Source organism: Heterodontus francisci, chromosome 20 (genome assembly GCF_036365525.1).
Source record: "Heterodontus francisci isolate sHetFra1 chromosome 20, sHetFra1.hap1, whole genome shotgun sequence".
NCBI classification, from domain to species: Eukaryota; Metazoa; Chordata; class Chondrichthyes; order Heterodontiformes; family Heterodontidae; genus Heterodontus; species Heterodontus francisci.
The window spans coordinates 86,152,308-86,178,232 of record NC_090390.1 but is presented as its reverse complement, the minus strand read 5'-3'; the positions used below and the strand labels follow the sequence as shown (position 1 = coordinate 86,178,232).

Sequence of the window (25,925 nt, the reverse complement as noted above, 5' to 3'; positions counted from 1 at the left end):
ATATTCACTTAATTTATGCCTCTGAGCATTTTCATTCAGGGTCCCTCTCTTCAAACATGACCCCCCCCCCCAAAGGACTGGGTTAGTTTATCCACATTAATAAACTGGCACAACTGTTGGAGCCACTTATCAGGATAAGATTCAGAAAAAATCAGCAGCATATATTTAGCTACTAGCATGCCAATTTTGGGACAGCGAACTTTGCGCACACAAGCCCTTCCAGCCTGCATTCAAAGGTCTTAGAAGAAAAAAATAGACACACAAAAGATGATCTTTTTAAAAGATTTATATGTACACAGTTCTGTCCTCGTCTGGGCTTTCTCTCCACTGATGAGTGTCGGAAGTTTTGGGGAGGGGGCACCAGTTAACAGATGCTAAGAGTTAGCAGTATGTCTGTGCTTGTTCAAAATGGGCTGCAGAAGATAAAAGGAGAAGTGCAGCTAAATTCCTGCCAAGATATAGAAACAAAGGAAGTGTTGTCACCTTCCATGTTTGGTGTTGCTATATTACAGTAATAATCAGTTAATAGTATGATAGGCAACACAGCACCCCAATGTGGCTCTGTAGAACTGTAGCCACTAGTATTCCATCCTATTATTATACAGCTCAAAATACTCACACCAGTCACACTGCAATTTTGGGAGGGTAGAATCTAACTGTACCCCTGGGTACCCACAGTATAAAAATATTTCAGTTTACCTGGTGACAAAACAACAAATGAGTTTTGAAACCTGCATCAAGCATTACCTCCCAAACCTGTGGCCTCCACCGCCTAGAAGAACACCATTACCCACAAGTTCCCCTCCAAGTCACACACCATCCCTATCATTGCCACTGGGTCAAAATCCTGGAATTTAAACGCACTGAGGGGGTACTTACAGCACACAGACTATAGTGGTTCAAAGCAACGGCTCACCACCACCTTCTCAAGCGCAATTATGGATGGACAAATGAATGAATAAAAAAAAGCACTTCAACACTAAAACTAGACTACCAAATACAGAAAAGCAAGATTCTTCAGAACTCAAAATCCAAATGGCAGCTGTAAACCATTATTTAGCACTGGTTCCTTTTCTTTCCTGGGATGTGGGCGTCGCTGGCTAGGGCCAGCATTTATTACCCATCCCCAATTGCCCTTGAGAAGGCTCAAGGGCACTAATTCAGGTTCCAGTTATGTACCTCACCCAGTCCCCTCCACACATGCTTCTTTACTCCACCCTCCTCCCTATTGAAATTAAGTTGAGGCACGAGGTGGTAAATGTTGATTGCATTCTAATCAGATTTTGGGCTCTTAAGTAAATTCTTCAGTTTTGCTTCTGAAGTAAGGGAAATGTTAAACAAGATGCTGTGCTCATTTTAGCCAATAGGGCAAAACAAAAGCAGTATTAGAATACTCAGCAGGTTGATGTTTGGGAGAGAAAGATTAATCTAACAGACTTTATCCAATCTGCTAGACATTTAGTTCTAGTTCAGAATTTCAGTATTGAATGTTTTCATTCCACCCCTCAGACGAAAATGGCTCATTAGAGTTTCCAAATGACTAGTCACAGCTTGGTGCACTCTTACTGGTCATGTGTAAGTAGAGACCCAGAGACACCCTGCGAGCAGTGATAATCTCAGCACAGCCCACATATCTCTGACCTTACCCCAGAGACCGTATTGCTACAACCGACACTGGTTGCAGGAATACTGGTATCAGTATAATACAGATAGAAAAGCAAATGCATCGACTTCCAGCTATTGAAAACACTACAAACTATAAATAAGGATAAAGTAGCTGTCTCAGTTGTCAATGCTTGTGCCCATCCCTGCAACCCCCCCCCCCCCGCCCCCGATTCACCCAAAGGTGGGGAGGGTAAAATCCTAACCTCAATTGTCAGATGCAAGAACTTTTGAGTTGCGGAATAAAAGAACAGGATTCTGCAGACTCCAGATCTTATCCTATCCAGCTTCTCTCAAGGAGGTACTCAAGGTTTTCCCCTGGTGTCAATGTGATGGGCGGTATGAACTGACGTTAGACAATGTGTAAAACATGCCATTATTGATGCCTATGACTTAATGCCTCAAGCATATAAGTAAAAGTAACAATTTAAGACGGACTATTTAGTGCATATAGAGAACAAGAGTGCCAATGGCTGAAAAGAGGAAGTGTAGCAGACTATAATAATGGTTTTGTCACAGACTGTTGAGGAATATATTTCCGGAAGTGGTTCTAACTAACGCAAAGGTAAGGTTGCTTGACCAGGTGTAAGAGCAGACCATTAAGTGACCTCGCTAGCACACAGGTCTTGGTGACCAAATGGAGGTTACATTCCTCCCATCAGTTGGCTGGGAGAGATACGTAGATAGAGTCATGCGGGACGGCTATCAATTATCTTGCAACGTTTTACTACGTTAATGGCGTGATATAAATCTAATTTGTTGGTGAAACCCAGTGCAGTGCCACTTCCAAGTCAGACATCTGGAGGCCTTCATACAAAAAGGAGCTCTCCAACCACACTAAATAGTTTGGATAAACAGCTCAATCAGGTTCTAGTGAAGGGCACACACCCAAATTATCCTGCCTTTCCTCTTTACAGATGTTGACTAACCTGATGTGTAGTCCCAGCACTGCTACTCTGATCTCAGATTTCCAACAGTTACAGTTTCTTCCTTTATCCAGGAAGAATTCTATTTAACTACTCAGTGGAGAGGTATTAATTTAAAGCCCAAAAAGCCATTAGTTTTCACAGAAAAATACAGAAATTGCAAAATGCTTACTCCAAGACACCAGTTGAAGTCCCAAAACCTTACTCAATCAAACTGAACTGGGCTCATTGTCACTGCAAACCAGAGACTCCAATTATTCCTTTATGGATGGTCAGTTATGAAACAGCCATGTTATGACGAGAAATGGGTAGTTTAATTGGCTGCACAGCAAGCACACACCATCAGCTAGGGACTAGCATCAGAAGCGAGAGAAACTAGTCACCATCTTGCCAGCTTCCAGTCTAACAGCAGAGAATTTCTTGTGTGAGATGGGAAGAATGGAAGGATAGAAAAGGGTAAAAACAGAAAAGGAGGAAGATAATGCTTTGTTACTGCATCAGTGGAGTTCCACCCATCTCTCAAAGTGCCATCTAGATCGAGTTCACCTTATTATGTATTGCAAATAAAAAAGATAAAATATAAAACATTATTAAACACAGGCTATTCAGCTTAAGGCTAAATTTAGATACATTTAATTATACACATCCTTTAATTACACTACGTTGCACAGGACGCCCGTTACAAGTTCCTTCCCAGCACCAACATCTCTTTTGGGAATCCCTCCATTTTGGCCAACTCCAAGAAGCCCAGCTTTCTGTAGAATTCCAGACCTCTTCGGTCACTGGGTTTTACTTCACAAAATGCTCCTCTGGATCCTAAAAGGATGGAAATAAGAAATAATAATAAGTATGAGTTCGACTCATGGACACCCACTGCAAATAACCTGCAGAGAATTGGGGCACTCTTAATATACCCAGGATCTGTTACAGGCCACCTCTCCCATTATGTGCTGTCCTTGGGAGACTCCAGTGACTTGACTGACTAACCTACCTGTTTGACAAACCTTTTGGTCACCCATCCTAATATCTCATGTGCCTCAGTGTCAAATTTTGTTTGACAGTTGCTCCTTAGGATGTTTTACTGCATTAAAGGCACTATATAAATGCACGCTGTTGTTGCATTGAAGCTGGGATTCAGTGATGGCCCCTTTCTATTGCTCCACAGTAAACAGAAACCATCAGTAGATTTATGTGCCTTCTTCCCCATTCCCTGTCCATTTGTGTGGGAAGGTATCAGAACGTCAGTATTTGTTCATGGAATCATGGAGATTGCGAGACCAAGGCACATTACTTGTTGCAGGAGCACATTCCAGCATTCCTGAAATATGGGCCTTGAGCCAAACACTGATGAAGACTGCGACTTAAGATCAAGAAGTTTGGGGTGTTGCAGAATAGAATCAAAAGCAATGTCTTAAAAGATCTTGGCTAGGCTCACTGATGTTTAAATCTGCAAAGTAATTCACCTGAAGACACTAAAGTTAAAAAAATGCTCCAGCACTATACACAGCTTCCATTCTTGGTATTTATTAATGTTTATATGAATGCTACACAATTAAAACGACAGAACTTCTCTATTAGAAATATGTAAATCAAATAGAAATGGGGCCTAAAAGCAGGAAACAAAACTACAACAGTGCCTCAGTTACTAAACAAAAACTAGCAAAGCCAAACTGTATATTTGTGCACCTCAGTGCATTATTCTTTGCTGAAAGTTCTGCTTAGATTCCTGTTGAGCACAGAGTGAACATGAATACAGGAGGCTGACTTAACAAAAGTCTGATTATGCAGTTTAGTGAATTTCTTCATCCTTGTTTCAAGTACAGCCATGTTTTTGTTAAATTTTGAGGATTTGTGGTTTAAAACTGAAAAGGAGTCCATGGATGTTTTTTTTTTAAACAAGGGTCACAGAGGTCTGGATTGTAAACAGTTACTGGAAGGCACCTGCTTTCAAATAATTACCCAGCTGGGGTTGTTTGTGACTTGGGGAAAGAGGTTTACGAAAAAGTGACAGGTCAAGATTTATAGGGGTCAGGAGGCTTGATTCTTGTGACATTGTTTTTGGTTTTGTTTTGGACAGGCAGTTGGGATATGGACAATGGTTTGAAAAGACAGTTGGAGAAAACTTATCAAGGGAGCAAAACCCCAGCTCAGTCTGTTCCAGCTCTATGAAAAAGCCTGCCAGTTTTCCGTCTCTTGAGAAGCTACGAAGTCTAAGAAACCCCTGTTGCTGCAATTTTTCCTGGAAAGTCTGCCCAAACTGATCTTCAACGTCACTAGACAAGAACTGTTCTAGGAAGATCAAGGACATCTGACATTTTTTCACAACTCTTTTTTTCTTCAAGAATTAGCAAATATTTTTGGCTGACGTATTTTTTTGTACCAGAGCTCTAAAGAGTAAATCTCTGTTCTTTCGGTATGTGTATGTGTGCGAGAGTGAGAGTGAGCAGCTATGGTAAAAGGGGACCTTTTAAATTTTGATCTGTGTGTTTATGCTTTGCTTCATTACTGGGGTTAAGACTTGTTTTATAATAAACTGATAATTTTGTTGTTTATTAAAGAATGCTGGTTGGTGTGTTTTATTCTGGGATAAAAATAGTGTCTTTGATTAACTGCATTGATAAGTGGGAACAAATTTGAATATATGTTGTGACCTATAGAGAAGTGGAAGTAGAACAAACAGTACACTCCTCCCGCCTCGGTTGTAACATATAACTGGGGGCTCTTTGCTGATGACGTGCAATTGTAAGTGGGGTAATAATAATTGAAAAAAAAAGAGGAAAAGGAAGAAAAAAAAAAAAGGTTCTTGTGTAGTAGACTAAAGTTTATTTTACCAGAATGTCTTTAACAGGTGCTGTGACTTTTCTGGGGAAAAGAGGATGTATCCCTGAGTGATGAGAAACTTAACCAAGGTTAGACTAAAGGAATAAAAGCAAAATACTGCGGATGCTGGAAATCTGAAACAAAAACAAGAAATGCTGGAATCACTCAGCAGGTCTGGCAGCATCTGTGGAAAGAGAAGCAGAGTTAACGTTTCGGGTCAGTGACCCTTCTTCGGAACTGACAAATATTAGAAAAGTCACAGATTATAAACAAGTGAGGTGGGGGTGGGGCAAGAGATAACAAAGGAGAAGGTGCAGATTGGACCAGGCCACATAGCTGACCAAAAGGTCATGGAGCAAAGGCAAACAATATGTTGATGGTGTGTTGAAAGACAAAGCATTAGTACAGATTAGGTGTGAATACACTGAATATTGAACAGCAGCAAGTGCAAACCTGAAGAAAAACAACCTGAAAAAAACAGTGGGTAAGCAAACTGAACAAACTAAGATGAAATGAAATAAATGCAAAAAAAATTGTAAAAAATGTAAAAAGGAATGTAAAAAAAAGGAAGAAAAAATAACTAAAAATGAAAGTAAAATGGGGGGCTGTCATGCTCTGAAATTATTGAACTCAATGTTCAGTCCGGCAGGCTGTAGTGTGCCTAATCGGTAGATGAGATGCTGTTCCTCGAGCTTGCGTTGATGTTCACTGGAACACTGCAGCAATCCCAGGACAGAGATGTGAGCATGAGAGCAGAGGGGAGTGTTGAAATGGCAAGCAACCGGAAGCTCAGGGTCCTGCTTGCGGACTGAGCGGAGGTGTTCCGCAAAGCGGTCACCCAGTCTGCGCTTGGTCTCCCCAATGTAGAGGAGACCACACTGTGAGCAGCGAATACAGTAAACTACATTGAAAGAAGTACAAGTAAATCGCTGCTTCACCTGAAAGGAGTGTTTGGGGCCTGGGATAGTGAGGAGAGAGGAGGTAAATGGGCAGGTATTACACCTCCTGCGATTGCAGGGGAAGGTGCCCTGGGACGGGGACGAGGTGGTGGGGGTAATGGAGGAGTGGACCAGGGTGTCGCGGAGGGAACGATCCCTTCGGAATGCTGACAGGGGAAGGGAGGGGAAGATGCGACTGGAAGATGTAGACTAAAGGACTTGGCAGAACTGTTGGTGTTAAGAGTTAAAACCAGGAGCTAACAAAGCAGACATAATTGAAGTAATAGCACACCACTTGAAATTGGTAGAAGAAAGCAAACCAGAGGGTAGCGCAGTTGAATTATCTAAAATTCAGTTACAGATGAAGCAGCTTGAACTTGACAAGGAAAAAGAAATGGAAAAATTTCAGCTTCAACAGGAAAAAGCAATAGAATTGAAAAAAATGTGAGCTTGAAAGAGAATTGACAACGAAGAAGCTTGAATTTGAAAAAAAGGGAAAAAGAGCATTTCAAAGAAAGATTCAAAGAGAAGGAAAGGAATTTGAAGTTAAAAAGGTGGAACTAAGACAAAGGGGCGATCTTGACTCCAGTGAAAGTTTTGGTGGGGAGATCTGACTCCAGCCCAGGACCCAGTGGAGAGTTGCTCAAATTTGTGCAAGCCCTCCTTAAGTTTGAGGAAAGGGTTGTAGAGGCATTTTTCATTTCTTTTCAAACGATAGCCAGAGAGATGAAGTGGCCAAAGGAAAGCTGGACACAGTTTCTGCAAAGCAGGTTGATGGGCAGAGCTCATGAAGTTTACGCCATGCTTTCTGCAGGAGGCTTCCGCAGATTATGAGATGCCAAAAAAGGTTACTCTCGCTACTTATGAGTTAGTCCCTGAAGCTTACCGGCAGAAATTTCTGAACCTCCGGAGATTGTCTGGGCAGACTTATATAGAATTTGAGAGGGTAAAGCAAATCAATTTTGATCGTTGGATACTGACACTAAAGGTAGAGGCCACATAGGAGAACTTTAGGGAACTAATTCTCCTGGAAGAATTTAAAAGCTCACTCCTGTTAGTAAAAATCCATATCGAGGACCAGAAGATTTCAACGGCCAGACAGGCAGCAGAAATTGCTGATGATTACGAGCTTCTTTATAAGCCAAAACCATTTGTCCATCACCCCCACAAATCCAAGAATAGAAGGTAGGAGGGTGAAAGGAAGGCAAGTAGCCGGTGACAAGGGACAGCTGGGAACGCCCCAAGATCATCTCTTCAGGCCAGAAAGGAAGCTACTGAGGGTAGAAGTGAGGTCGCAAGCCTGAGTGTTACAATTGTCACAAGGTGGGACATCTTTGTGCAGAATGCTGTAAGTTGTGGGGTAAACCCATGGGACTTAATGGGCAGAGAAAGGGGCTCTGACCAAGAGTACAGCAGATCAGGCTGTAGCTCTGACGGCAGCTGTAAGGCTAAATAAAAAAAACCCACTGTGAGTACAGGGTTTGTGAATAAGATAACAGTTATAGGGAATTCTTGTCAAAATGAAAAGTAACTCCTTACCCCTCAAGTGAGGCAGGTAAACTTTACAGTTATACTTAAGGATACAGGAACCACCCAAACTCTTGACCTAATGTCTGGGACGGTAACTGTAGGACTTGTCCATAATTTGCCAGTAGATGGAGTTGACCTACTCCTGGGGAATGATTTGGCCAGAGCGAAGATAGTAGCTTCTCCAATAGTCAAGGAAAAACCAAGTGAAGTTAAAGAGACAGAACAGTTGCAGGAAGAGGTTCCAGGATTTTTTTCCTTCATGTGTAGTAACCCAAGCAATGGTTAAAAAAGTTCCGAGTTCCGAAGAAGGGTCACTGACCCGAAACGTTAACTCTGCTTCTCTTTCCACAGATGCTGCCAGACCTGCTGAGTGATTCCAGCATTTCTTGTTTTTATTTCAGATTTCCAGCATCCGCAGTATTTTGCTTTTAGTTAAAAAAGTTCCATTGTCAGAGGCAAAATTGGCACCACAGTCAGATAGTCGAATATCTGAAACTGTCTTTGGGGATTTGGATAATCCAAAGGAAATGTTAAATAAGTCTGCTCTGATAAAAGCTCAGCAAGCCGATCCAGAGTTAAATAAAGTGGTGAGTCACTGCTGTTAGCGAATGGTGCTAAATAGCTGAGTAAGTATCTCAGGTAAGAAAAGTTTAAAGTTTATTTCAAATATAGTAAGTATTTTTTTTTTTAAATGGGAGTTCTGAAGTAATGAAAACCAGGGACGAAGGGCCTTAGAGTAACTGATATTATTGGACATTAAGATCTTCCAGAAGGTTTAATTTAATGGGTTAAGTCATGGCAGGAGAGCTCAAAGCCGTGGTGTGCTCCTTATGCTCCATGTCGGAAGCTGGGAACATTTCCAGTGCCCGGGACCAGCATGTGTGCAGGAAATGTATCCAGCTGCAGCTCCTGGAAGCCTGGGTTTCGGAGCTGGAGCGGCAGCTGGGGACACTGTAGAGCAGTCACGAGGTGGAGTGTATCGTGGATATAGCATGTAGAGAGAGGTGGTCACACTGCAAGCTCAGACCCCACAGGCAGGAGGGGAATGGGTGACCAGGGGAAAGCAGCAACAGCCTAATTTGTTGCACCACTGGGGAGGAGTTAGAAGTGTGGGAATGCAATAGTTATAGGGGATTCAATTGCAAGGCGAATAGGCGTTTCTGTGGCAGCAAAAGAGACTCCAGGATGGTATGCTGCCTCCCTGGTGCTAGGGTCAAGGATGTCTCAGAGCGGTTAAAGGACATTCTGAAGGGGAAGGGTAAACAGCCAGTGGTTGTGGTACACATTGGTACAAAATATATAGGTGAAAAAAAGGATGAGGCCCGAAAAGCAGAATATAGGGAGCTAGGAAGTAAGTTGAAAAGTAGGAGCTCAAAGGTAGTGATCTCAGGATTACTACCAGTGTTACGTGCTAGTCAGAGTAGAAATAGCAGGACATATCAGATGAATATGTGGCTGGAGATGGTGTGAGGGGGAGGGTTTTAGATTCCTGGGGCATTGGGTTCTGGGGGAAGTGGGACCAGTACAAACTGGACAGGTTACACCTGGGCAGGACTGGGACTGATGTCCAAGGGGGAGTATTTGCTAGAATGGTTGGGGAGGGTTTAAACTAAAATGGCAGGGGGATGGGAACTTTTGCAAGGAGTCAGAGGAGGGGGGATCAAAGACAAGAACAAAAGACAGTAAGGGGAATAAGAAAAGTGATAGGCAGAGAAATCAAGGGCCAGAATAAAACAGGGCCACAGTGAAAAATAGTGGGAAGGGGACAAGTAATGTTAAAAAGACGAGCCTTAAGGTTTTGTGACTTAACGCGCGGAGCATTCGCAATAAAGTGGATGAAGTAATCACGCAATTAGAAGTAAACGGGTATGATATTGTCGGGATTACGGAGACATGGCTGCAAGGTGACCAGGGATGGGAAATGGACATCCAGGGATATTCAGTATTTAAGGACAGACAAAAAGCAAAAGGCGGTGGAGTTGCATTGCTGGTTAAAGAGGAAATTAATGCAATAGTGAGGAAAGATATTAGCTCTGACGATGTGGAATCTGTATGGGTAGAGCTGAGAAATACTAATGGGCAAAAAACGTTAGTGGGGGTTATATATAGACCCCCAAACTTTAGTGATGTTGGGAATGGCATTAAACAGGAAATTAGAGATGCATGCGAAAAAGGAACATCTGTAATTATGGGTGACTTTCATCTGCATATAGATTGGGCAATTCAAATTAGTCACAATACCGTAGAGGAGGAATTCTTGGAGTGGATACGGGATGGTTTTCTGGACCAATATGTTGAGGAACCAACTAGAGAACAGGCCATCCTAGACTGGGTATTGTGTAATGAGAGAGAATAATTGACAATCTAGTGGTGCGAGACCACTTGGGGATGAGCGACCATAATATGATAGAATTCTTCATCAACATGGAGAGTGACATAGTTGATTCAGAATCTTTGGAAAGGAAACTACAAAGGCCATGACGGATTGGGAAACGTTACTTAAAGGGATGACGGTGGATAGGCAATGGCAAACATTTAAAGAGCGCATGGATGAACTGCAACAATTGCTTATCCCATCTGGCGCAAAAATAAAATGGGAAAGGTAGCCAAACCATGGCTTACAAGGGAAATTAGAGATAGCATTAGATCCAAGGAAGAGGCATATAAATTTGACAGGAAAAACAACAGACCTGAGGATTGGGAGCAGTTTAGAATTCAGCAAAGGATTGATTAAGGAGGGGAAAATAGAGTATGAGAGCAAGCTTGCGGGGAACATAAAAACGAACTGTAAAAGTTTCTACAGGTATGTGAGGAGAAAGAGATTGAAGACAAATGTAGGTCCCTTACAGTCAGAAACAGGGGAGTTTATTATGGGGAACAAAGAAATGGCTGACCAACTAAATGCATACTTTGGTTCTGTCTTCACAAAGGAGGACACCAATATCCTACCAGAAATGTTGGGGAACACAGGGCTTAGCGAGAGAGAGGAACTGAAAGAAATCAGTATTAGTAGAGAAATGGTGTTGGGGAAATTGATGGGATTGAAGGCCGATAAATCCCCAGGGCCTGATGGTATGCATCCCAGAGTACTTAAGGAAGTGGCCCTCGAAATAGTGGATGCATTGGTGGTCATCTTCCAAGATTTTATAGACTCTGGAACAGTTCCCACAGATTGGAGGGTAGCTAACATAAAGCCACTATTTAAAAAAGGAGGTAGAGAGAAAGCAGGGAATTATAGACCAGTCAGCCTGATGTCGGTAGTGGGGAAAATTCTAGAGTCTGTTATCAAAGATTTTATAGCAGAGCACTTGGAGAACAGTGGTAGAACCGGACAGAGTCAGCATGGATTTATGAAAGGGAAATCATGCTCGACAAATCTACTAGAATTCTTCGAGGATGTAACTAGTAGAGTCGATGAGGGGGAACCAGTGGATGTGGTTTATTTTGACTTTCAGAAGGCTTTCGACAAAGTCCCACATAAGAGATTAGCATGTAAAATTAAAGCACACAGGACTGGGGGTAGTGTATTGCGATGGATAGAAAATTGGTTGGCAGACAGGAAACAAAGAGTAGGGATAAATAGGTCTTTTTCTGAATGGCAGGCAGTGACTAGTGGGGTACCGCAGGGATCGGTGCTAGGACCCCAGCTATTCACAATATCATCTTCTCTTCTTTGGCCTCCTTGTCTCTCGAGACAATGGGTAAGCGCCTGGAGGTGGTCAGTGGTTTGTGAAGCAGCGCCTGGAGTGGCGAGAAAGGCCAATTCTAGAGTGACAGACTCTTCCACAGGTGCTGCAGATAAAATTGGTTGCTGGGGCTGTTACACAGTTGGCTGTCCCCTTGCGCTTCTGTCTTTTTTCCTGCCAACTGCTAAGTCTCTTTGACTCGCCACGCTTTAGCCCCGCCTTTATGGCTGCCTGCCAGCTCTGGCAATCACTGGCAACTGACTCCCACGACCTCTAACCAATGTCATCGGACTTCATGTCGCGTTTGCAGACGTCTTTAAAGCGGAGACATGGACAGCTGGTGGGTCTGATACCAGTGGCGAGCTCGCTGTACAATGTGTCCTTGGGGATCCTGCCATCTTCCATGCGGCTCACATGGCCAAGCCATCTCAAACGCCGCTGGCTCAGTAGGGTGTATATGCTGGGGATGTTGGCCGCCTCGAGAACGTCTGTGTTGGAGATACGGTCCTGCCACCTGATGTCAAGGGTTCACCGGAGGCAGCAAAGATGGAATGAATTGAGACATCGCTCTTGGCTGACATACATTGTCCAGGCCTCGCTGCCATAGAGCAAGGTACTGAGGACACAGGCTTGATACACTCGGACTTTTGTGTTCCGTGTCAGTGCACCATTTTCCCACACTCTCTTGGCCAGTCTGGACATAGCAGTGGAAGCCTTTCCCATGCGCTTGTTGATTTCTGCATCGAGAGACAGGTTACTAGTGATAGTTGAGCCTAGGCAGGTGAACACTTGAACCACTTCCAGAGCGTGGTCGCTGATATTGACGGATGGAGCATTTCTGACGTCCTGTCCCATGATGTTCGCTTTCTTGAGGCTGATGGTTAGGCCAAATTCGTTGCAGGCAGCCGCAATCCTGTCGCTGAGTCTCTGCAGACACTCTTCTGTGTGGTATGTTAATGCAGCATAGTCAGCAAAGAGGAGTTCCCTGATGAGGACCTTCCGTACTTTGGTCTTCGCTCTAAGACGGGCAAGGGTGAACAACCTGCCACCTGATCTTGTGTGGAGGAAAATTCCTTCTTCTCAAGACTTGAACACGTGAGAGCAGCAGGGAGAATAAGATCCGAAACAGTGTAGGTGCGAGAACACAGCCTTGTTTCACGCCAGAGGATAGGAAAGGGGTCTGATGAGGCACCGTTATGCTGAATTGTGCCTTTCATATTGTCATGGAATGAGGCAATGATACTTAGTAGCTTTGGCGGACATCCAATCTTTGTTAGTAGTCTGAAGAGACCACGTCTGTTGACGAGGTCAAAGGCTTTGGCGAGATCTATGAAAGCAAGGTAGAGGGGCATTTGTTGTTCGCTGCATTTCTCCTGTAACTGGCGAAGGGAGAACAGCATGTCAATGTGAATCTCTCTGCTCGAAAGCCACACTGTGCCTCAGGGTAGACACGCTCAGCCAGCTTCTGGAGTCTGTTTCAAATGACTCGAGCGAAGACTTTCCCCACTATGCTGAGTAGGGAGATTCCACGGTAGTTGTTGCAGTCACCGCCGTCACCCTTGTTCTTATAGAGGGTGATGATATTGGCATTGTGCATGTCCTGTGGTACTGCTCCCTCATCCCAGCACAGGCAAAGCAGTTCATGGAGTGCTGAGAGTATCGCAGGCTTGGCACTCAATTATTTCAGGGGTAATGCCGTCCTTCCGAGGGGCTTTTCCACTGGCTAGAGAATCAATGGCATCACTGAGTTCCGATTTTGTTGGCTGTTCGTCCAATTTGGGTACAATACAGTTCAAGTCTTTAGCTTACCACCCAAAGACACAGGAGCTTTAGAAGGGTACCATCAGGGCATACTGTCATGAATATCCCCATGATTGGGATAAAGGGCTAATTTTCTTTTGTTTGCCATTAGGGATTCATCTAATGAATCTACCGGTTTTAGTCCTTCTGAATTAGTTTATGGACATAAGAGGTCCTCTAAAACTAATTAAAGAAAGGTTTTTAGAACAGAGGGATGAATCTTCTGTGCTAGATTATATATCCGTGTTCAGAGAACGGCTCACGATAGCTTGCAAAGTGGCTCAGGAACACCTTAAAGCTTCCCAAACAATCATGAAGAAATGGGCAGACAAGCATGCTAAGACCTGAACACTTCAACCAGGGGATGAGGTGTTAGCATTACTGCCTTTACAGGAACTGATTAAAGTACAATTCAGTGATCCATATGAAGTGGTCATGAGATTTGGTAAAGTAAATTATTTGATTGACACCCCAGATTGCCGGAAAAAGAATCGGCTGTGCCAGATCAATATGTTGAAACATTATCGCGGGAGGAGGATAAGCAGCAACAGTTATGTCAGGTAATAGGGACAGAGAAGGATGAAAGGGATAGTGAGGATGAGGCAGAAGGAGGCCTGAACAATTTTCATCTTCCCAAGCAAGGGAAAAAATAATTCCCAACTTCTCAAGTTTCCCTTTGTGACTGTAGCCCCTCACCCTGGAGTCATCATTACTGTGAGGAGGGTACATCTTAGAAAGAGACATTGCATAGTGGTTTCAACTATTTGGATGGGAGACAATTCATTTGTGTGTGTTTCAGGGAACGGGTGGGTAATACTTTGGCAGGCAATTATTTTTTTTTAGATTTAGAGATACAGCACTGAAACAGGCCCTTCGGCCCACCGAGTCTGTGCCGACCATTAACCACCCATTTATACTAATCCTACACTAATCCCATGTTCCTACCACATCCTCACCTGTCCCTATACTCCCCTACCTATACTAGGGGCAATTTATAATGGCCAATTTACCTATCAACCTGCAAGTCTTTTGGCTGTGGGAGGAAACCGGAGCACCCAGAGGAAACCCACGCAGACACGGAGAACTTGCAAACTCCACACAGGCAGTACCCAGAATTGAACCCGGGTCGCTGGAGCTGTGAAGCTGCGGTGCTAACCACTGCGCCACTGTGCCGCACATTATACAATCAGTGTATCACTTCAAATAATTAGTAATCACCATGGCTTCTTTTCAGATAAACAGGCAAAACATTTACACAGCGAAGAGGAAAAAGACCCTTACCGTTAGCTTTTAAGGATGAAAGCAAGCAGCCCATCATACTCTTAGCAACACTCGGATCCGTCACTTTCGAGTGCACATCCACTTTAATTAGCGAGGGGAAGGTGGCGAGGAAGCTTTCTGGCAGGCCTTGTTGCTCTTCATGGAAGCTCAGCATCATTTTCTACATGAGAACCAAAGACAAGTCACTTACATGCACATTCACTGTTAGCGTTAACTTGGACAGAACATTAAATGTTCAACACTAAAAATCCCATAGCACTACTCAATGGGGAAATGGGTACTCTCCCACTGTCCTGGCCAATATCCTTGGCTCAACAACCACCACCACACCTGGCCATCTCAGTGCCGTTTGTGGAACCCTGCTGTGTGCAAAAAGGCTGTTAAGTTCGCTCGTTAAACAATAACTGCACATTTTGTTACATTTTCTTTTCTTTCATAGGCACCTTGGAATGCTTGAATGCTTAACAGGCCATCAATAAGAGTAAGCTGTTTATTGCTTTTAAAAATAAATTGGAGGGGGAGAGGGGAATAAAAATGATGGACCACAGCCAATAGAGCCAAAGACAGACGTTTGATAAAGATTCTGACAGGAAGTTCTATGGGTTGCTAATGATACATCAGGATTACACAAAGCGTACTGAATTTCTGGCTAATATTTATCCCTCAATCAACAGAAAAACAGATTATCTGGTTACCACATTGCCGTATGTGGGATATTCTTGTGCGCAATTTGGCTGATAAGTTTCCTACATTACAACAGTGATTACACTTCAAAAGATCATTGTTTGTAAAGCACTTTGAAGCAGCCGGTGGTCAAGAAAGGCACTATTTAAAGAGAGGTTATGATCAAGGCAGATTGACCATCACCAGCAGAGTTAGTTCAAGGACTAATGATAGTTTTACTAAGATTATACGGTCAGTCCTACTTGGCAACCGCTTGCCTGATTATATAAGGCTTCCAAATTCCAAGTAACTTTAAGAAAAAACACCACAAAGTGCTTCACAAAAAACGTGATGGGAAGGAAGGAAGAAAAAACAGGTGTTGTAAAAGTCAGGAATTTCAAAGAAACTGCCATTAAATAAAAATCTAAGATCATTAACAGTGTGTGTTTGTACATTAGTGCTGTTACACCAGGCTAGGTGCCATTGTGATAGGCTTACATGAGACACATAAACCTCAAGGGTTTAGATGTGGAAAAGCAGCTAGTGTGTTTTGGTTATTTTTGACAAGCCTCCTGGAAATCTATAAAAACAAATCAGTTCCCTACTTCCACAACTGTGACATCCGATTGGCCCACGAGGCTATCAGATTGTGGCCAATTATCAGAAAGAAATGGCGAGTTACTTCTTGCACGTGTCCAAATAGAGACATTGTTTAAGGACACATCTTGAGAAAAGAGACACAATTTATAATTCTCTGGATTCAAGAAGGCCAGTGTATTTTTTGTACTAGGACTGAGACGATAAAAGGTACTTTAAGTTCTGTTAAAACCACTCATTGAATTTACAGTAAAAGTGAATCCGGTAATTTGGGAGTACCTGTTCTTCCGAAAGGTCCTTACTAGCCTCTGGTTTAATATACTTCTCCCGCATAGCGGGTATCCAGGAGACTTTGCACTTTGTACAAAATGGTTTCACATCTACAGTCCCAAGTGCATAACCACATATACTGCCCTCATCCTCTAACACGAAGCAATAATCTGGGCTCAACGTCAGAAGACCTCCCACCAAACTGCAAAGAGAGCAAAAACACATTAAAACTAGTACAAGTACAGAGCATTAAACCACATTGAAGTTTTCCTTTAGACATAAGCCACAGAAGAACAACCCACCATACAGCTACAGAATAGTTTTTAAATAGTCTCTCTCATTAAGACACCAAATCCTGAGGTACAATTTCAGAGAGGCAATCCCTTTCTGAAAGCTTGCCCCAGATGTTGAGATTGCGAATGTCAGACTATTCAACTGTGGTGCTTATTGTAAGTCAAAACAAAGCCAGTTCTTACTTCGCACCCTTGCACACACACCAGATAGCAAAGAGTAGCATTGGCTGATTTACCCCCTTTACAACCAGGAGAATGGACGCCCCAATTGTGGCGACCATAGTGCCACTTATACTAATTAAAACAAAAAGCTTTTTTCATATTAATTTTTTGTACAAAGTGGCTTCCTCTATATCAGGTAACACTTGGTTTAAGGGTAGACGGTACAGTAGCTTAGGGGTTGGATAACTGAACTAATCACCCTGAAGTTGCGAGTTCAAGTCTTAGCATGAAACTGAATTCAAAATTCTGATAATTTGTGGACCAGTATCAGAAAATGACCTAACTAGTTCACTAGTGTCCGGCAGGGAAGGGAACCTGCTGCCCTGGACCTGCTTTGATCTACTCTTGACTCCAGTCCAAATCTCTAAGACTAACTCAATGCCCTCAGGGCAGGAGGAACTAGCAATAAAAACCACCTCACCAGTCAGAAAAAAAACACATCAAATGAGCAAGTGCAGTGCCTTATTTCTCTGGATGCACACTATATGGATATCTATCACACGTCACCCACAATAATGAGGAAGGCAAGCTTTAAATTTGAACTGTGGACTGTGTGGACTTATATTCAAGTTTTCAGTAGGCACAGGGTGCAATCTTTGCACCTTGCGGCTAAATTTAGCCCAGATGAAGTTCTTGTGTCTGTTGCCTAAGATTCCTGTACGAAACAAATTCACTGGCCACTTCAGCCCAGCTCCTATAAAGCTGCCTTTAATTTGGCACTGAAGTAACAATTCACAACTAGAGTTTTATTTTTTACTCATTCACAGGATGTGGGTGTCACTGACCAGGCCAGAAATATTACCCATCCCTAACTGCCTTTGAAAGGTGGTGGTGAGCCACCTTAGGAACATGGGAGGAGTAGGCCATTCAGCCCATTAAGCCTGCTCCGCCATTCAATACGATCATGGCTGATCAACCACTTCAATGCCTTATTCCCCCTACACTATCCTCATATCCCCTTGTGTTATTTGTATTTAGAAATCTGTCAATCTCTGCTTTAAATATATTCAATAACTGAGCTTCCACCGCCCTTTGGGGTACAGAATTCCAAAGATTCACAACCCTCTGAGTAAAGAAATTTCTCCTCATCTCTGTCCTAAGTGGCTTCCCCCTTCATAGAGTCATACAGTGATGCAGCACTGAAACAGGCCCTTCGGCCCACCGAGTCTGTACCAACCAACAACCACCCATTTATACTAATCCTACATTAATTAAGCATACATAAGGTCTAGGAGGCTGAAGAAAGACGAAGCTTTGAAAGAATATCGGGAATGTAGGACCAATCTGAAACGAGGAATTAAGAGGGCTAAAAGGGGTCATGAAATATCTTTAGCAAACAGGGTTAAGGAAAATCCCAAAGCCTTTTATTCATATATAAGGAGCAAGAGGGTAACTAGAGAAAGGATTGGCCCACTCAAGGACAAAGGAGTAAAGTTATGCGTGGAGTCAGAGAAAATGGGTGAGATTCTAAACGAGTACTTTGCATCGGTATTCACCGAGGAGAGGGACATGACGGATGTTGAGGTTAGGGACAGATGTTTGATTACTCTAGGTCAAGTCGGCATAAGGAGGGAGGAAGTGTTGGGTATTCTAAAAGGCATTAAGGTGGACAAGTCCCCAGGTCCGGATGGGATCTATCCCAGGTTACTGAGGGAAGCGAGAGGGGAAATAGCTGGGGCCTTAACAGATATCTTTGCAACATCCTTAAACATGGGTGAGGTCCCGGAGGACTGGAGAATTGCTAATGTTGTCCCCTTGTTTAAGAAGGGTAGCAGGGAAAATCCAGGTAATTATAGACCGGTGAGCCTGACGTCAGTGGTAGGGAAGCTGCTGGAGAAGATACTGAGGGATAGGATCTATTCCCATTTGGAAGAAAATGGGCTCATCAGTGATAGGCAACATGGTTTTGTGCAGGGAAGGTCATGTCTTACCAACTTAATAGAATTCTTTGAGGAAGTGACAAAGTTGATTGATGAGGGAAGGGCTGTAGATGTCATATACATGGACTTCAGTAAGGTGTTTGATAAGGTTCCCCATGGTAGGCTGATGGAGAAAGTGAAGTCGCATGGGGTCCAAGGTGTACTAGCTAGATGGATAAAGAACTGGCTGGGCAACAGGAGACAGAGAGTAGCAGCAGAAGGGAGTTTCTCAAAATGGAGACGTGTGACCAGTGGTGTTCCACAGGGATCCGTGCTGGGACCACTGTTGTTTGTGATATACATAAATGATTTGGAGGAAAGTATAGGTGGTCTGATTAGCAAGTTTGCAGACGACACTAAGATTGGTGGAGTAGCAGATAGTGAAGGGGACTGTCAGAGAATACAGCAGAATATAGAGAGATTGGAGAGTGGGGCAGAGAAATGGCAGATGGAGTTCAATCAGGGCAAATGCGAGGTGATGCATTTTGGAAGATCCAATTCAAGAGTGAACTATACAGTAAATGGAAAAGTCCTGGGGAAAATTGATGTCCAGAGAGATTTGGGTGTTCAGGTCCACTGTTCCCTGAAGGTGGCAACGCAGGTAAATAGAGTGGTCAAGAAGGCATACGGCATGCTTTCCTTCATCGGACGGGGTATTGAGTACAAGAGTTGGCAGGTCATGTTACAGTTGTATAGGACTTTGGTTCGGCCACATTTGGAATACTGCGTACAGTTCTGGTCGCCACATTACCAAAAGGATGTGGATGCTTTGGAGAGGGTGCAGAGGAGGTTCACCAGGATGTTGCCTGGTATGGAGGGCGCTAGCTATGAAGAGAGGTTGAGTAGATTAGGATTATTTTCATTAGAAAGACGGAGGTTGAGGGGGGACCTGATTGAGGTGTACAAAATCGTGACAGGGTGGATAGCAAGAAGCTTTTTCCCCCAGAGTGGGGGATTCAATTACTAGGGGTCACGAGTTCAAAGAGAGAGGGGAAAAGTTTAGGGAGGGATATGCGTGGAAAGTTCTTTACGCAGAGGGTGGTGGGTGCCTGGAACGCATTGCCAGCAGAGGTGGTAGACGCGGGCACGATAGCGTCTTTTAAGATGTATCTAGACAGATACATGAATGGGCAGGAAGCAAAGAGATACAGACCCTTAGAAAATAGGCGACATGTTTAGATAGAGGATCTGGATCGGCGCAGGCTTGGAGGGCCGAAGGGCCTGTTCCTGTGCTGTAATTTTCTTTGTTCTATTCGCTACCACATCCCCACCATTCTCCTTCCACCTACCTACACTAGGGCCAATTTACAATGGCCAATTTACCTATCAACCTGCAAGTCTTTGGCTGTGGGAGGAAACCGGAGCACCCGGCGGAAACCCCCACGGTCACAGGGAGAACTTGCAAGCACCGCACAGGCAGTACCCAGAACTGAACCCGGGTCACTGAAGCTGTGAGGCTGCGGTGCTAACCAATGCGCCACTGTGCCGCCCCCTATAGAATTGAAGCAAGACTTCACCACTCCTGTACTCAAATCCGCTTGCGATAAAGGCTAACATATCATTAGCCTGCTTAACTGCTCACTGCACCTGCATGTCAGCTTTCAGTGACTTATTGACAAGAACACCCAGGTCCCTTTGTACGTCTACACTTTCTAATCACTTAACATTTAAGAAATACTCTGCACATCTGTTCCTCCTACCAAAGTGGATAACTTCACATTTTCCACATTATATTCCATCTGCCACGTTCTCGCACACTCACCAAGTCTTTCCAAATCCCCTTGAAGCCGCTTTGCATCTTCCTCACAACACCTCGTTGTGTCATCCGCAAACTTGGAAATACTAGATTTGGTCCTTACATCCAAATCATTGATATATATTGTTAACAGCTGGGGCTCAAGCACTGATCCCTGCAATACCCCACTAGTCACAGCCTGCCAACGCGAAAATGACCCGTTTATTCCTGTTTTCTACCTGTTAACCAATCCTTAATTCATGCCAGTATATCACCTCCTATTCCATGTGCTTCAATTTTGCTAATTAACCTCCCGTGGGGGACTTTATCAAAGGCCTTTTGAAAATCCAATTCCTTCTTGAATACAACTGAGTCAGCAGGCCATTTCAGAGGACAGTTTACAGTAAAGCAACAAAAATAGAAAATGCTGTAAATACTCAACAGGTCAGGTAGCACTTGTGAAGAGAAAAGCAGAGATAACATAGGAACATACGAATTAGAAGGAGTAGGACACTCGGCTCTTCGAGCCTGCTCCACCATTCAGTAAGTCCATGGCTGAACCGATTACTTCACATTTCCACCTACCCCCAATAAGCTTCCACCCCCTTGCTTATCAAGAATCTATCTATCTCTGCCTTAAAAATGTTCAAAGACTCCACTTCCACCGCCTTCTGAGGAAGACAATTCCAAAGACTCACGACCCTGAGAGAAAAAATTTCTCATCTCTGTCTTAAATGGGCGACCCCTTATTTTTAAACAGTGACCCCTAGTTCTAGATTCTCCCACAAAGGGAAGCATCCTTTCCACAGCCACGCAGGATCTTATGTTTCAATCAAATTGCCTCTTACTCTTATGAATTCCAGCGGATACAAGCCTAGCCTGTCCAATCTTTCCTCGTAAGACAGACCGCCCATTCCAGGTATTAGTTGAGTAAACCTTCTCTGTACTGCCTCCAACGCAGTTACATCCTTCCTTAAATAAGGAGATCAGTACTGTACACAGTACTCCAGATGTGGTCTCACCAATGCCCTGTATAACTGAAGCATAACCTCCCTACTTTTGTATTCAATTCCCCTCGCGATAAACAATAACATTCTATTAGCTTTCCTAATTACGTGCTGTACCTGCATACTAACCTTTTGCGATTCATACACCAGGACACCCAGATCCCTCTGCATCTCAGAACTCTGCAATCTCTCACCATTTAGATAATATGCTTTTTTATTCTTCCTGCCAAAGTGGACAATTTCATACACTGCCACATTATACTCCATTTGCCAGGTCTTTGCCCACTCACTTAACCTATCTATATCCCTTTGTAGCAACCCCCCCTTATGTCCTCTGCACAAGTTACTTTCCTACCTATCTTTGTGTCATCAGCAAATTTAGCAACCATACCTTCCGTCCCTTCATCTAAGTCATTTATATAAATTGCGTTTATAACGTAAATAACATTTCAGGCGAGTGACCTTTCATCGGAACTCACGAACGGTCACGACCTGAAATGTTAACTCTGCTTCTCTCTCAAGTGCTGCCTGACCTGAATATTTACAGCATTTTCTGCTTTTGTTTCATATTTCCAGCATCTGCAGTATTTTGCTTTTGTGTAAGAGTTAAGCCCATTGTGGGCCTGGAGTCACATATGGGCCAGACAGGTAAGGACAGCAGATTTCTTTCCATAAAGGAAATTGACAAAGAAATATATATATATATATTTTTTTTTAAAGTCTGGTTGTTTAATGGTCACTCTTACTGATACTGGCTTTTTAATTCCAGATTTATGTAATTAACGGAATTTAAATTGCCGAAATGCCATGCTGGGATTTGAACTCATGTCTCCATATCATTAGACGAGGCTGCTGGATTACTAGTCCAGTCACAACCACGATGCTACTGTACCCCCTATTGTAGCTGTAGGTGGGTGACATGTTGGGAAATGAAGATATCACATGAACTCAAGAGAATTTCTTCTAAAGCAGAGCTGGAGTTGAATGAGCTTCAATCTGCAGCTGGAGATGCGTGGGATTGGGAAGTGACAAATTGGGTAAGCAATCCATTCCCCAGGTCAAACAATGTTCATCTTGATCAAACACAACAAGTCTAATATCCTCAGAAGTGATTTATTTATTTATTTTATCTATTTAGAGACACAGCACTGAAACAGGCCCTTCAGCCCACTGAGTCTGTGCCGACCAAGAACCACCCATTTATACTAACCAGACAGTAATCCCATATTCCCTACCATCTACCTACACTAGGGGCAATTTACAATGGCCAATTTACCTCTCACCTGCAAGTCTTTGGCGGTGGGAGGAAACCGGAGCACCCGGCGAAAACCCACGTGGTCACAGGGAGAACTTGCAAACTCTGCACAGGCAGTACCCAGAATTGAACCCGGGTCCCTGAAGCTGTGAGGCTGCGGTGCTAACCACTGCGCCACTGTGATGAGGGGAAGTAAACTTTCAAATGTGATTTAGAAAAAGGATAAGGGTCACTTGATGCCTCCAGCTAAAAGAAAAACCAGCAGAAAACAACCATACACAAACAGACAAGTCCAGATTCTACTGTAGTCAGCGTTGATCTTAGCTTTTTAAAAAAATTATTAGTTCATGGGATATGGGCATCGCTGGCAACGCCAGCATTTAATGCCCATCCCTAGGTGCCCTTGAGCAGGTGCTGGTGAGCCACCTTCTTGAACCGCTGTTCGGCAAGGACCTCCAGGATTTTGACCCAGCAACAATTAAGGAACGGTGATATAATTCCAAGTCACGTGCAACTTGGAGAGGAACTTGCAGGTGGTGGTGTTTGGAAGGTGCTGTCAAAGCCTCGAGTTGCTACAGTGCAGCTTGTGGATGGTACACACAGCAGTCACTTTGCACTGGTGCAGGGGATGAATGTTTAAGCTGGTGGATGGGATGCCAATCAAGCGGGCTGCTTTGTCCTAGATGGTGTCAAGCTTCTTGAATGTTGTTAGAGACAAGTATTCCATCTCACTCCTGACTTGTGCCTTGTACTCATGGCGCAGGGCGGCACAGTGGCGCAGTGGTTAGCACAGCCGCCTAACAGCTCCAGGGACCCGGGTTCAATTCTGGGTACTGTCTGTGCGGAGTTTGCAAGTTCTCCCTGTGACCGTGTGGGTTTTCGCCGGGTGCTCCGGTTTCCTCCCACTGCCAAAGACTTGCAGGTGATAGGTGAATTGGCCATTGTAAATTGCCCTTAGTGTAGGTAGGTGGTAGGGAATATGGGATTACTGTAGGGTTAGCATAAATGGGTGGTTCTTGGTCGGCACAGACTCGGTGGGCCGAAGGGCCTGTTTCAGTGCTGTATCTCTAAATAAATAAATTAAATAATTAAATAAATAAATAAAAGTCGTCTGGTTTTGGATATGCACCTCAAGAGTCGTAATCTGCAGGGCTATGGACCAAATGCTGGAAGGCGGATCGTTTTTCAGCCAGCACAGACACAATGGACCAAGTGGCCTCTTTCTGTGCCTTAAACTTTTTATGATTGTGGAGTAGATTGTAGATGGTGGATAAGATTTGGGGAGTTAGGAGGAGCTAGTCACAGAATTCCCAGTCTCTGACCTGTGCTTGTAGCCACAGTACGAGTGTGGCTGGTCCAGTTAAGTTTCTGGTCAATAGTGACCCCAAGGATATTGATGGTGGGTGATTCGGCAATGATAATGCCATTGAATATCAAAGGGAGATGGTTAGATTCTCTCTTGTTGGTGATGGTCATTGCCTGGCACTTGCGTAGCATAAATGTTACTTGCCACAGGTCCTGAGGCATGCAGACATAGACTGTTTCAGTACCTGAGGAGCTATGAATAGAAATGAACACTGTGCAATTATCAGCAAACATCCCCACCTTATGATGGACGGAAGGGCATTGGTGTAACAGCTGAAGATGGTTGGGCCTCAGACACTGCCCTCAGGAACGCCTGCAGCAATATCCTGAGGCTGAGAGAATTGGCCTCCCAACAACCACAACCATCTTCCTTTGTGCTAGGTATGATTTCAACCAATGGAGAGCTTTACCCCACAATTTTCAATGACATTAGTGGAACGCGCAGACATGTGGAAAAGCTGGGGTTGTTTTCCTTAGAGGAGGTAGACATGATTTTGAACACTTCTATCAAATCTCATAAGGGGTCAAAACAGCATAGATAGAAAATGCTCCTATTTGTGGAAAGGTCGCGAACCAGAGGACACCAATTTAAGGCAAAACGCAAAAGAACCAATGGTGACATGAGGAAAACTTAGGTAGGCGAGTGGTTAGGATCTGGAATACACTGCCCGAGAGTGTGATGAAGGCAGATTCAATCATGGCTTTCAAAAGGGAATTGGATAATTATCTGAACAGAAAAGAATTTCAGGTCTACAGGGAAAGACTGGGGACTGGGATTAACCAAGTTGCTCTTAGAGAGCTGGCACAGACACGATTGCCCAAATAACCTCTTTCTGTGCTGTAAACATTCTATGATTAGTCAGTTGGTAGCACAGAACTTGAGTATTGCTGAAAACAGAGATATTTTGTCGAAGCTTTCCGTCTTGCATTCATCAGGACAATTCGCAAGAATACCAATGTGAGGGAAGCAACAAATTTATACTATGAGAAGAGAGTGATTAGTTGGCAAGTGGACTCTGATTGGTACAGACGTTGCCATGGAGAATGCACCAGTTTATGGTGACCGACAGCTACCTGCCAAGCTTCGTTTGAAATTTAAATCAGGCAGCTTGATTGATTGGTCAAGGCATTACCCTGAGGAATGAACGAGCAAATGGCTGTCACTTATTTTGTTCAGCTGAAACAGGCGCAATGTGTGTACATGATCTTTGTCTGCAAAGAATAGGGCCCCGTTTTTAATATATGTAGCTTCCAGTATGTGCAAATGTCAGAGTCAGAGTCATAGAGTTATACAGCACAGAAACAGACTCTTTCAGAACTGCAGTTCTGATGAAGGGTCACTGACCTGAAACGTTAACTCTGCTTCTCTCTCCACAGATGCTACCAGACCGGCTGAGTTTTTCCAGAACTTTCTGTTTTTATTACTGATTAATCCCTGCCTTTCCAAGTGGAGATTAATCCTGTCCCTTAGAATTTTTTTTCAAAAAAAGTTTCCCTACCACTGATGTTGGACTCACTGGCTTGTAATTACCTGGTTTATCCCTGCTACCCTTCTTGAACAATGGTACCACATTCGTTGTCCTCCAGTCCTCTGGTACCTCTCCTGTGGCCAGAGAGGATTTGAAAATTTGTGTCAGAGCCCCTGCAATTTCCTCCCTTGCCTCAGCTAACAGCCTGGGATACATCTCATCTGGGCCTGGGGATTTATCCACCTTTAAGCTCGCTAAAACAGCGAATACTTCCTCCCTTTCAATGCTAATTTGTTCAAGTATATTACAATCCCCCTCCCTGATCTCTACACCTACATCGTTCTACTCCATAGTGAACACAGATGAAAAACAATGATTTAAAGCCTCACCTATGTCCTCCAGCTGCAAACACAGATGGCCACTTTGGACCTTAATGGGCCCTACTCTGTCCCTGGCTATTCTCTTGCCCTTAATATACTTATAAAAC

At 43.7% G+C, this 25,925-nt stretch overlaps 1 protein-coding gene across 3 annotated transcripts in view; it reads right to left on the bottom strand.

The window, feature by feature from the left end:
* Positions 1-270: 270 nt before the first annotated feature.
* oga (O-GlcNAcase) overlaps positions 271-25,925 on the bottom strand; it is an 85,602-nt gene continuing 59,947 nt past the window's right edge. For 2 of the 3 annotated variants that reach the window (XM_068053180.1, XM_068053181.1), the window contains 3 exons: positions 16,183-16,375; positions 14,644-14,803; positions 271-3,404 (listed from right to left, as the gene is read on the bottom strand). In XM_068053180.1, coding sequence (XP_067909281.1) covers positions 3,268-3,404; positions 14,644-14,803; positions 16,183-16,375 — 490 coding nt within the window. In that variant the 3' untranslated portion in view covers positions 271-3,267. Of the gene's footprint in view, positions 3,405-14,643; positions 14,804-16,182; positions 16,376-23,926; positions 24,163-25,925 lie in introns of those variants that run through there. The other variant, XM_068053182.1, reaches the window with a different exon arrangement.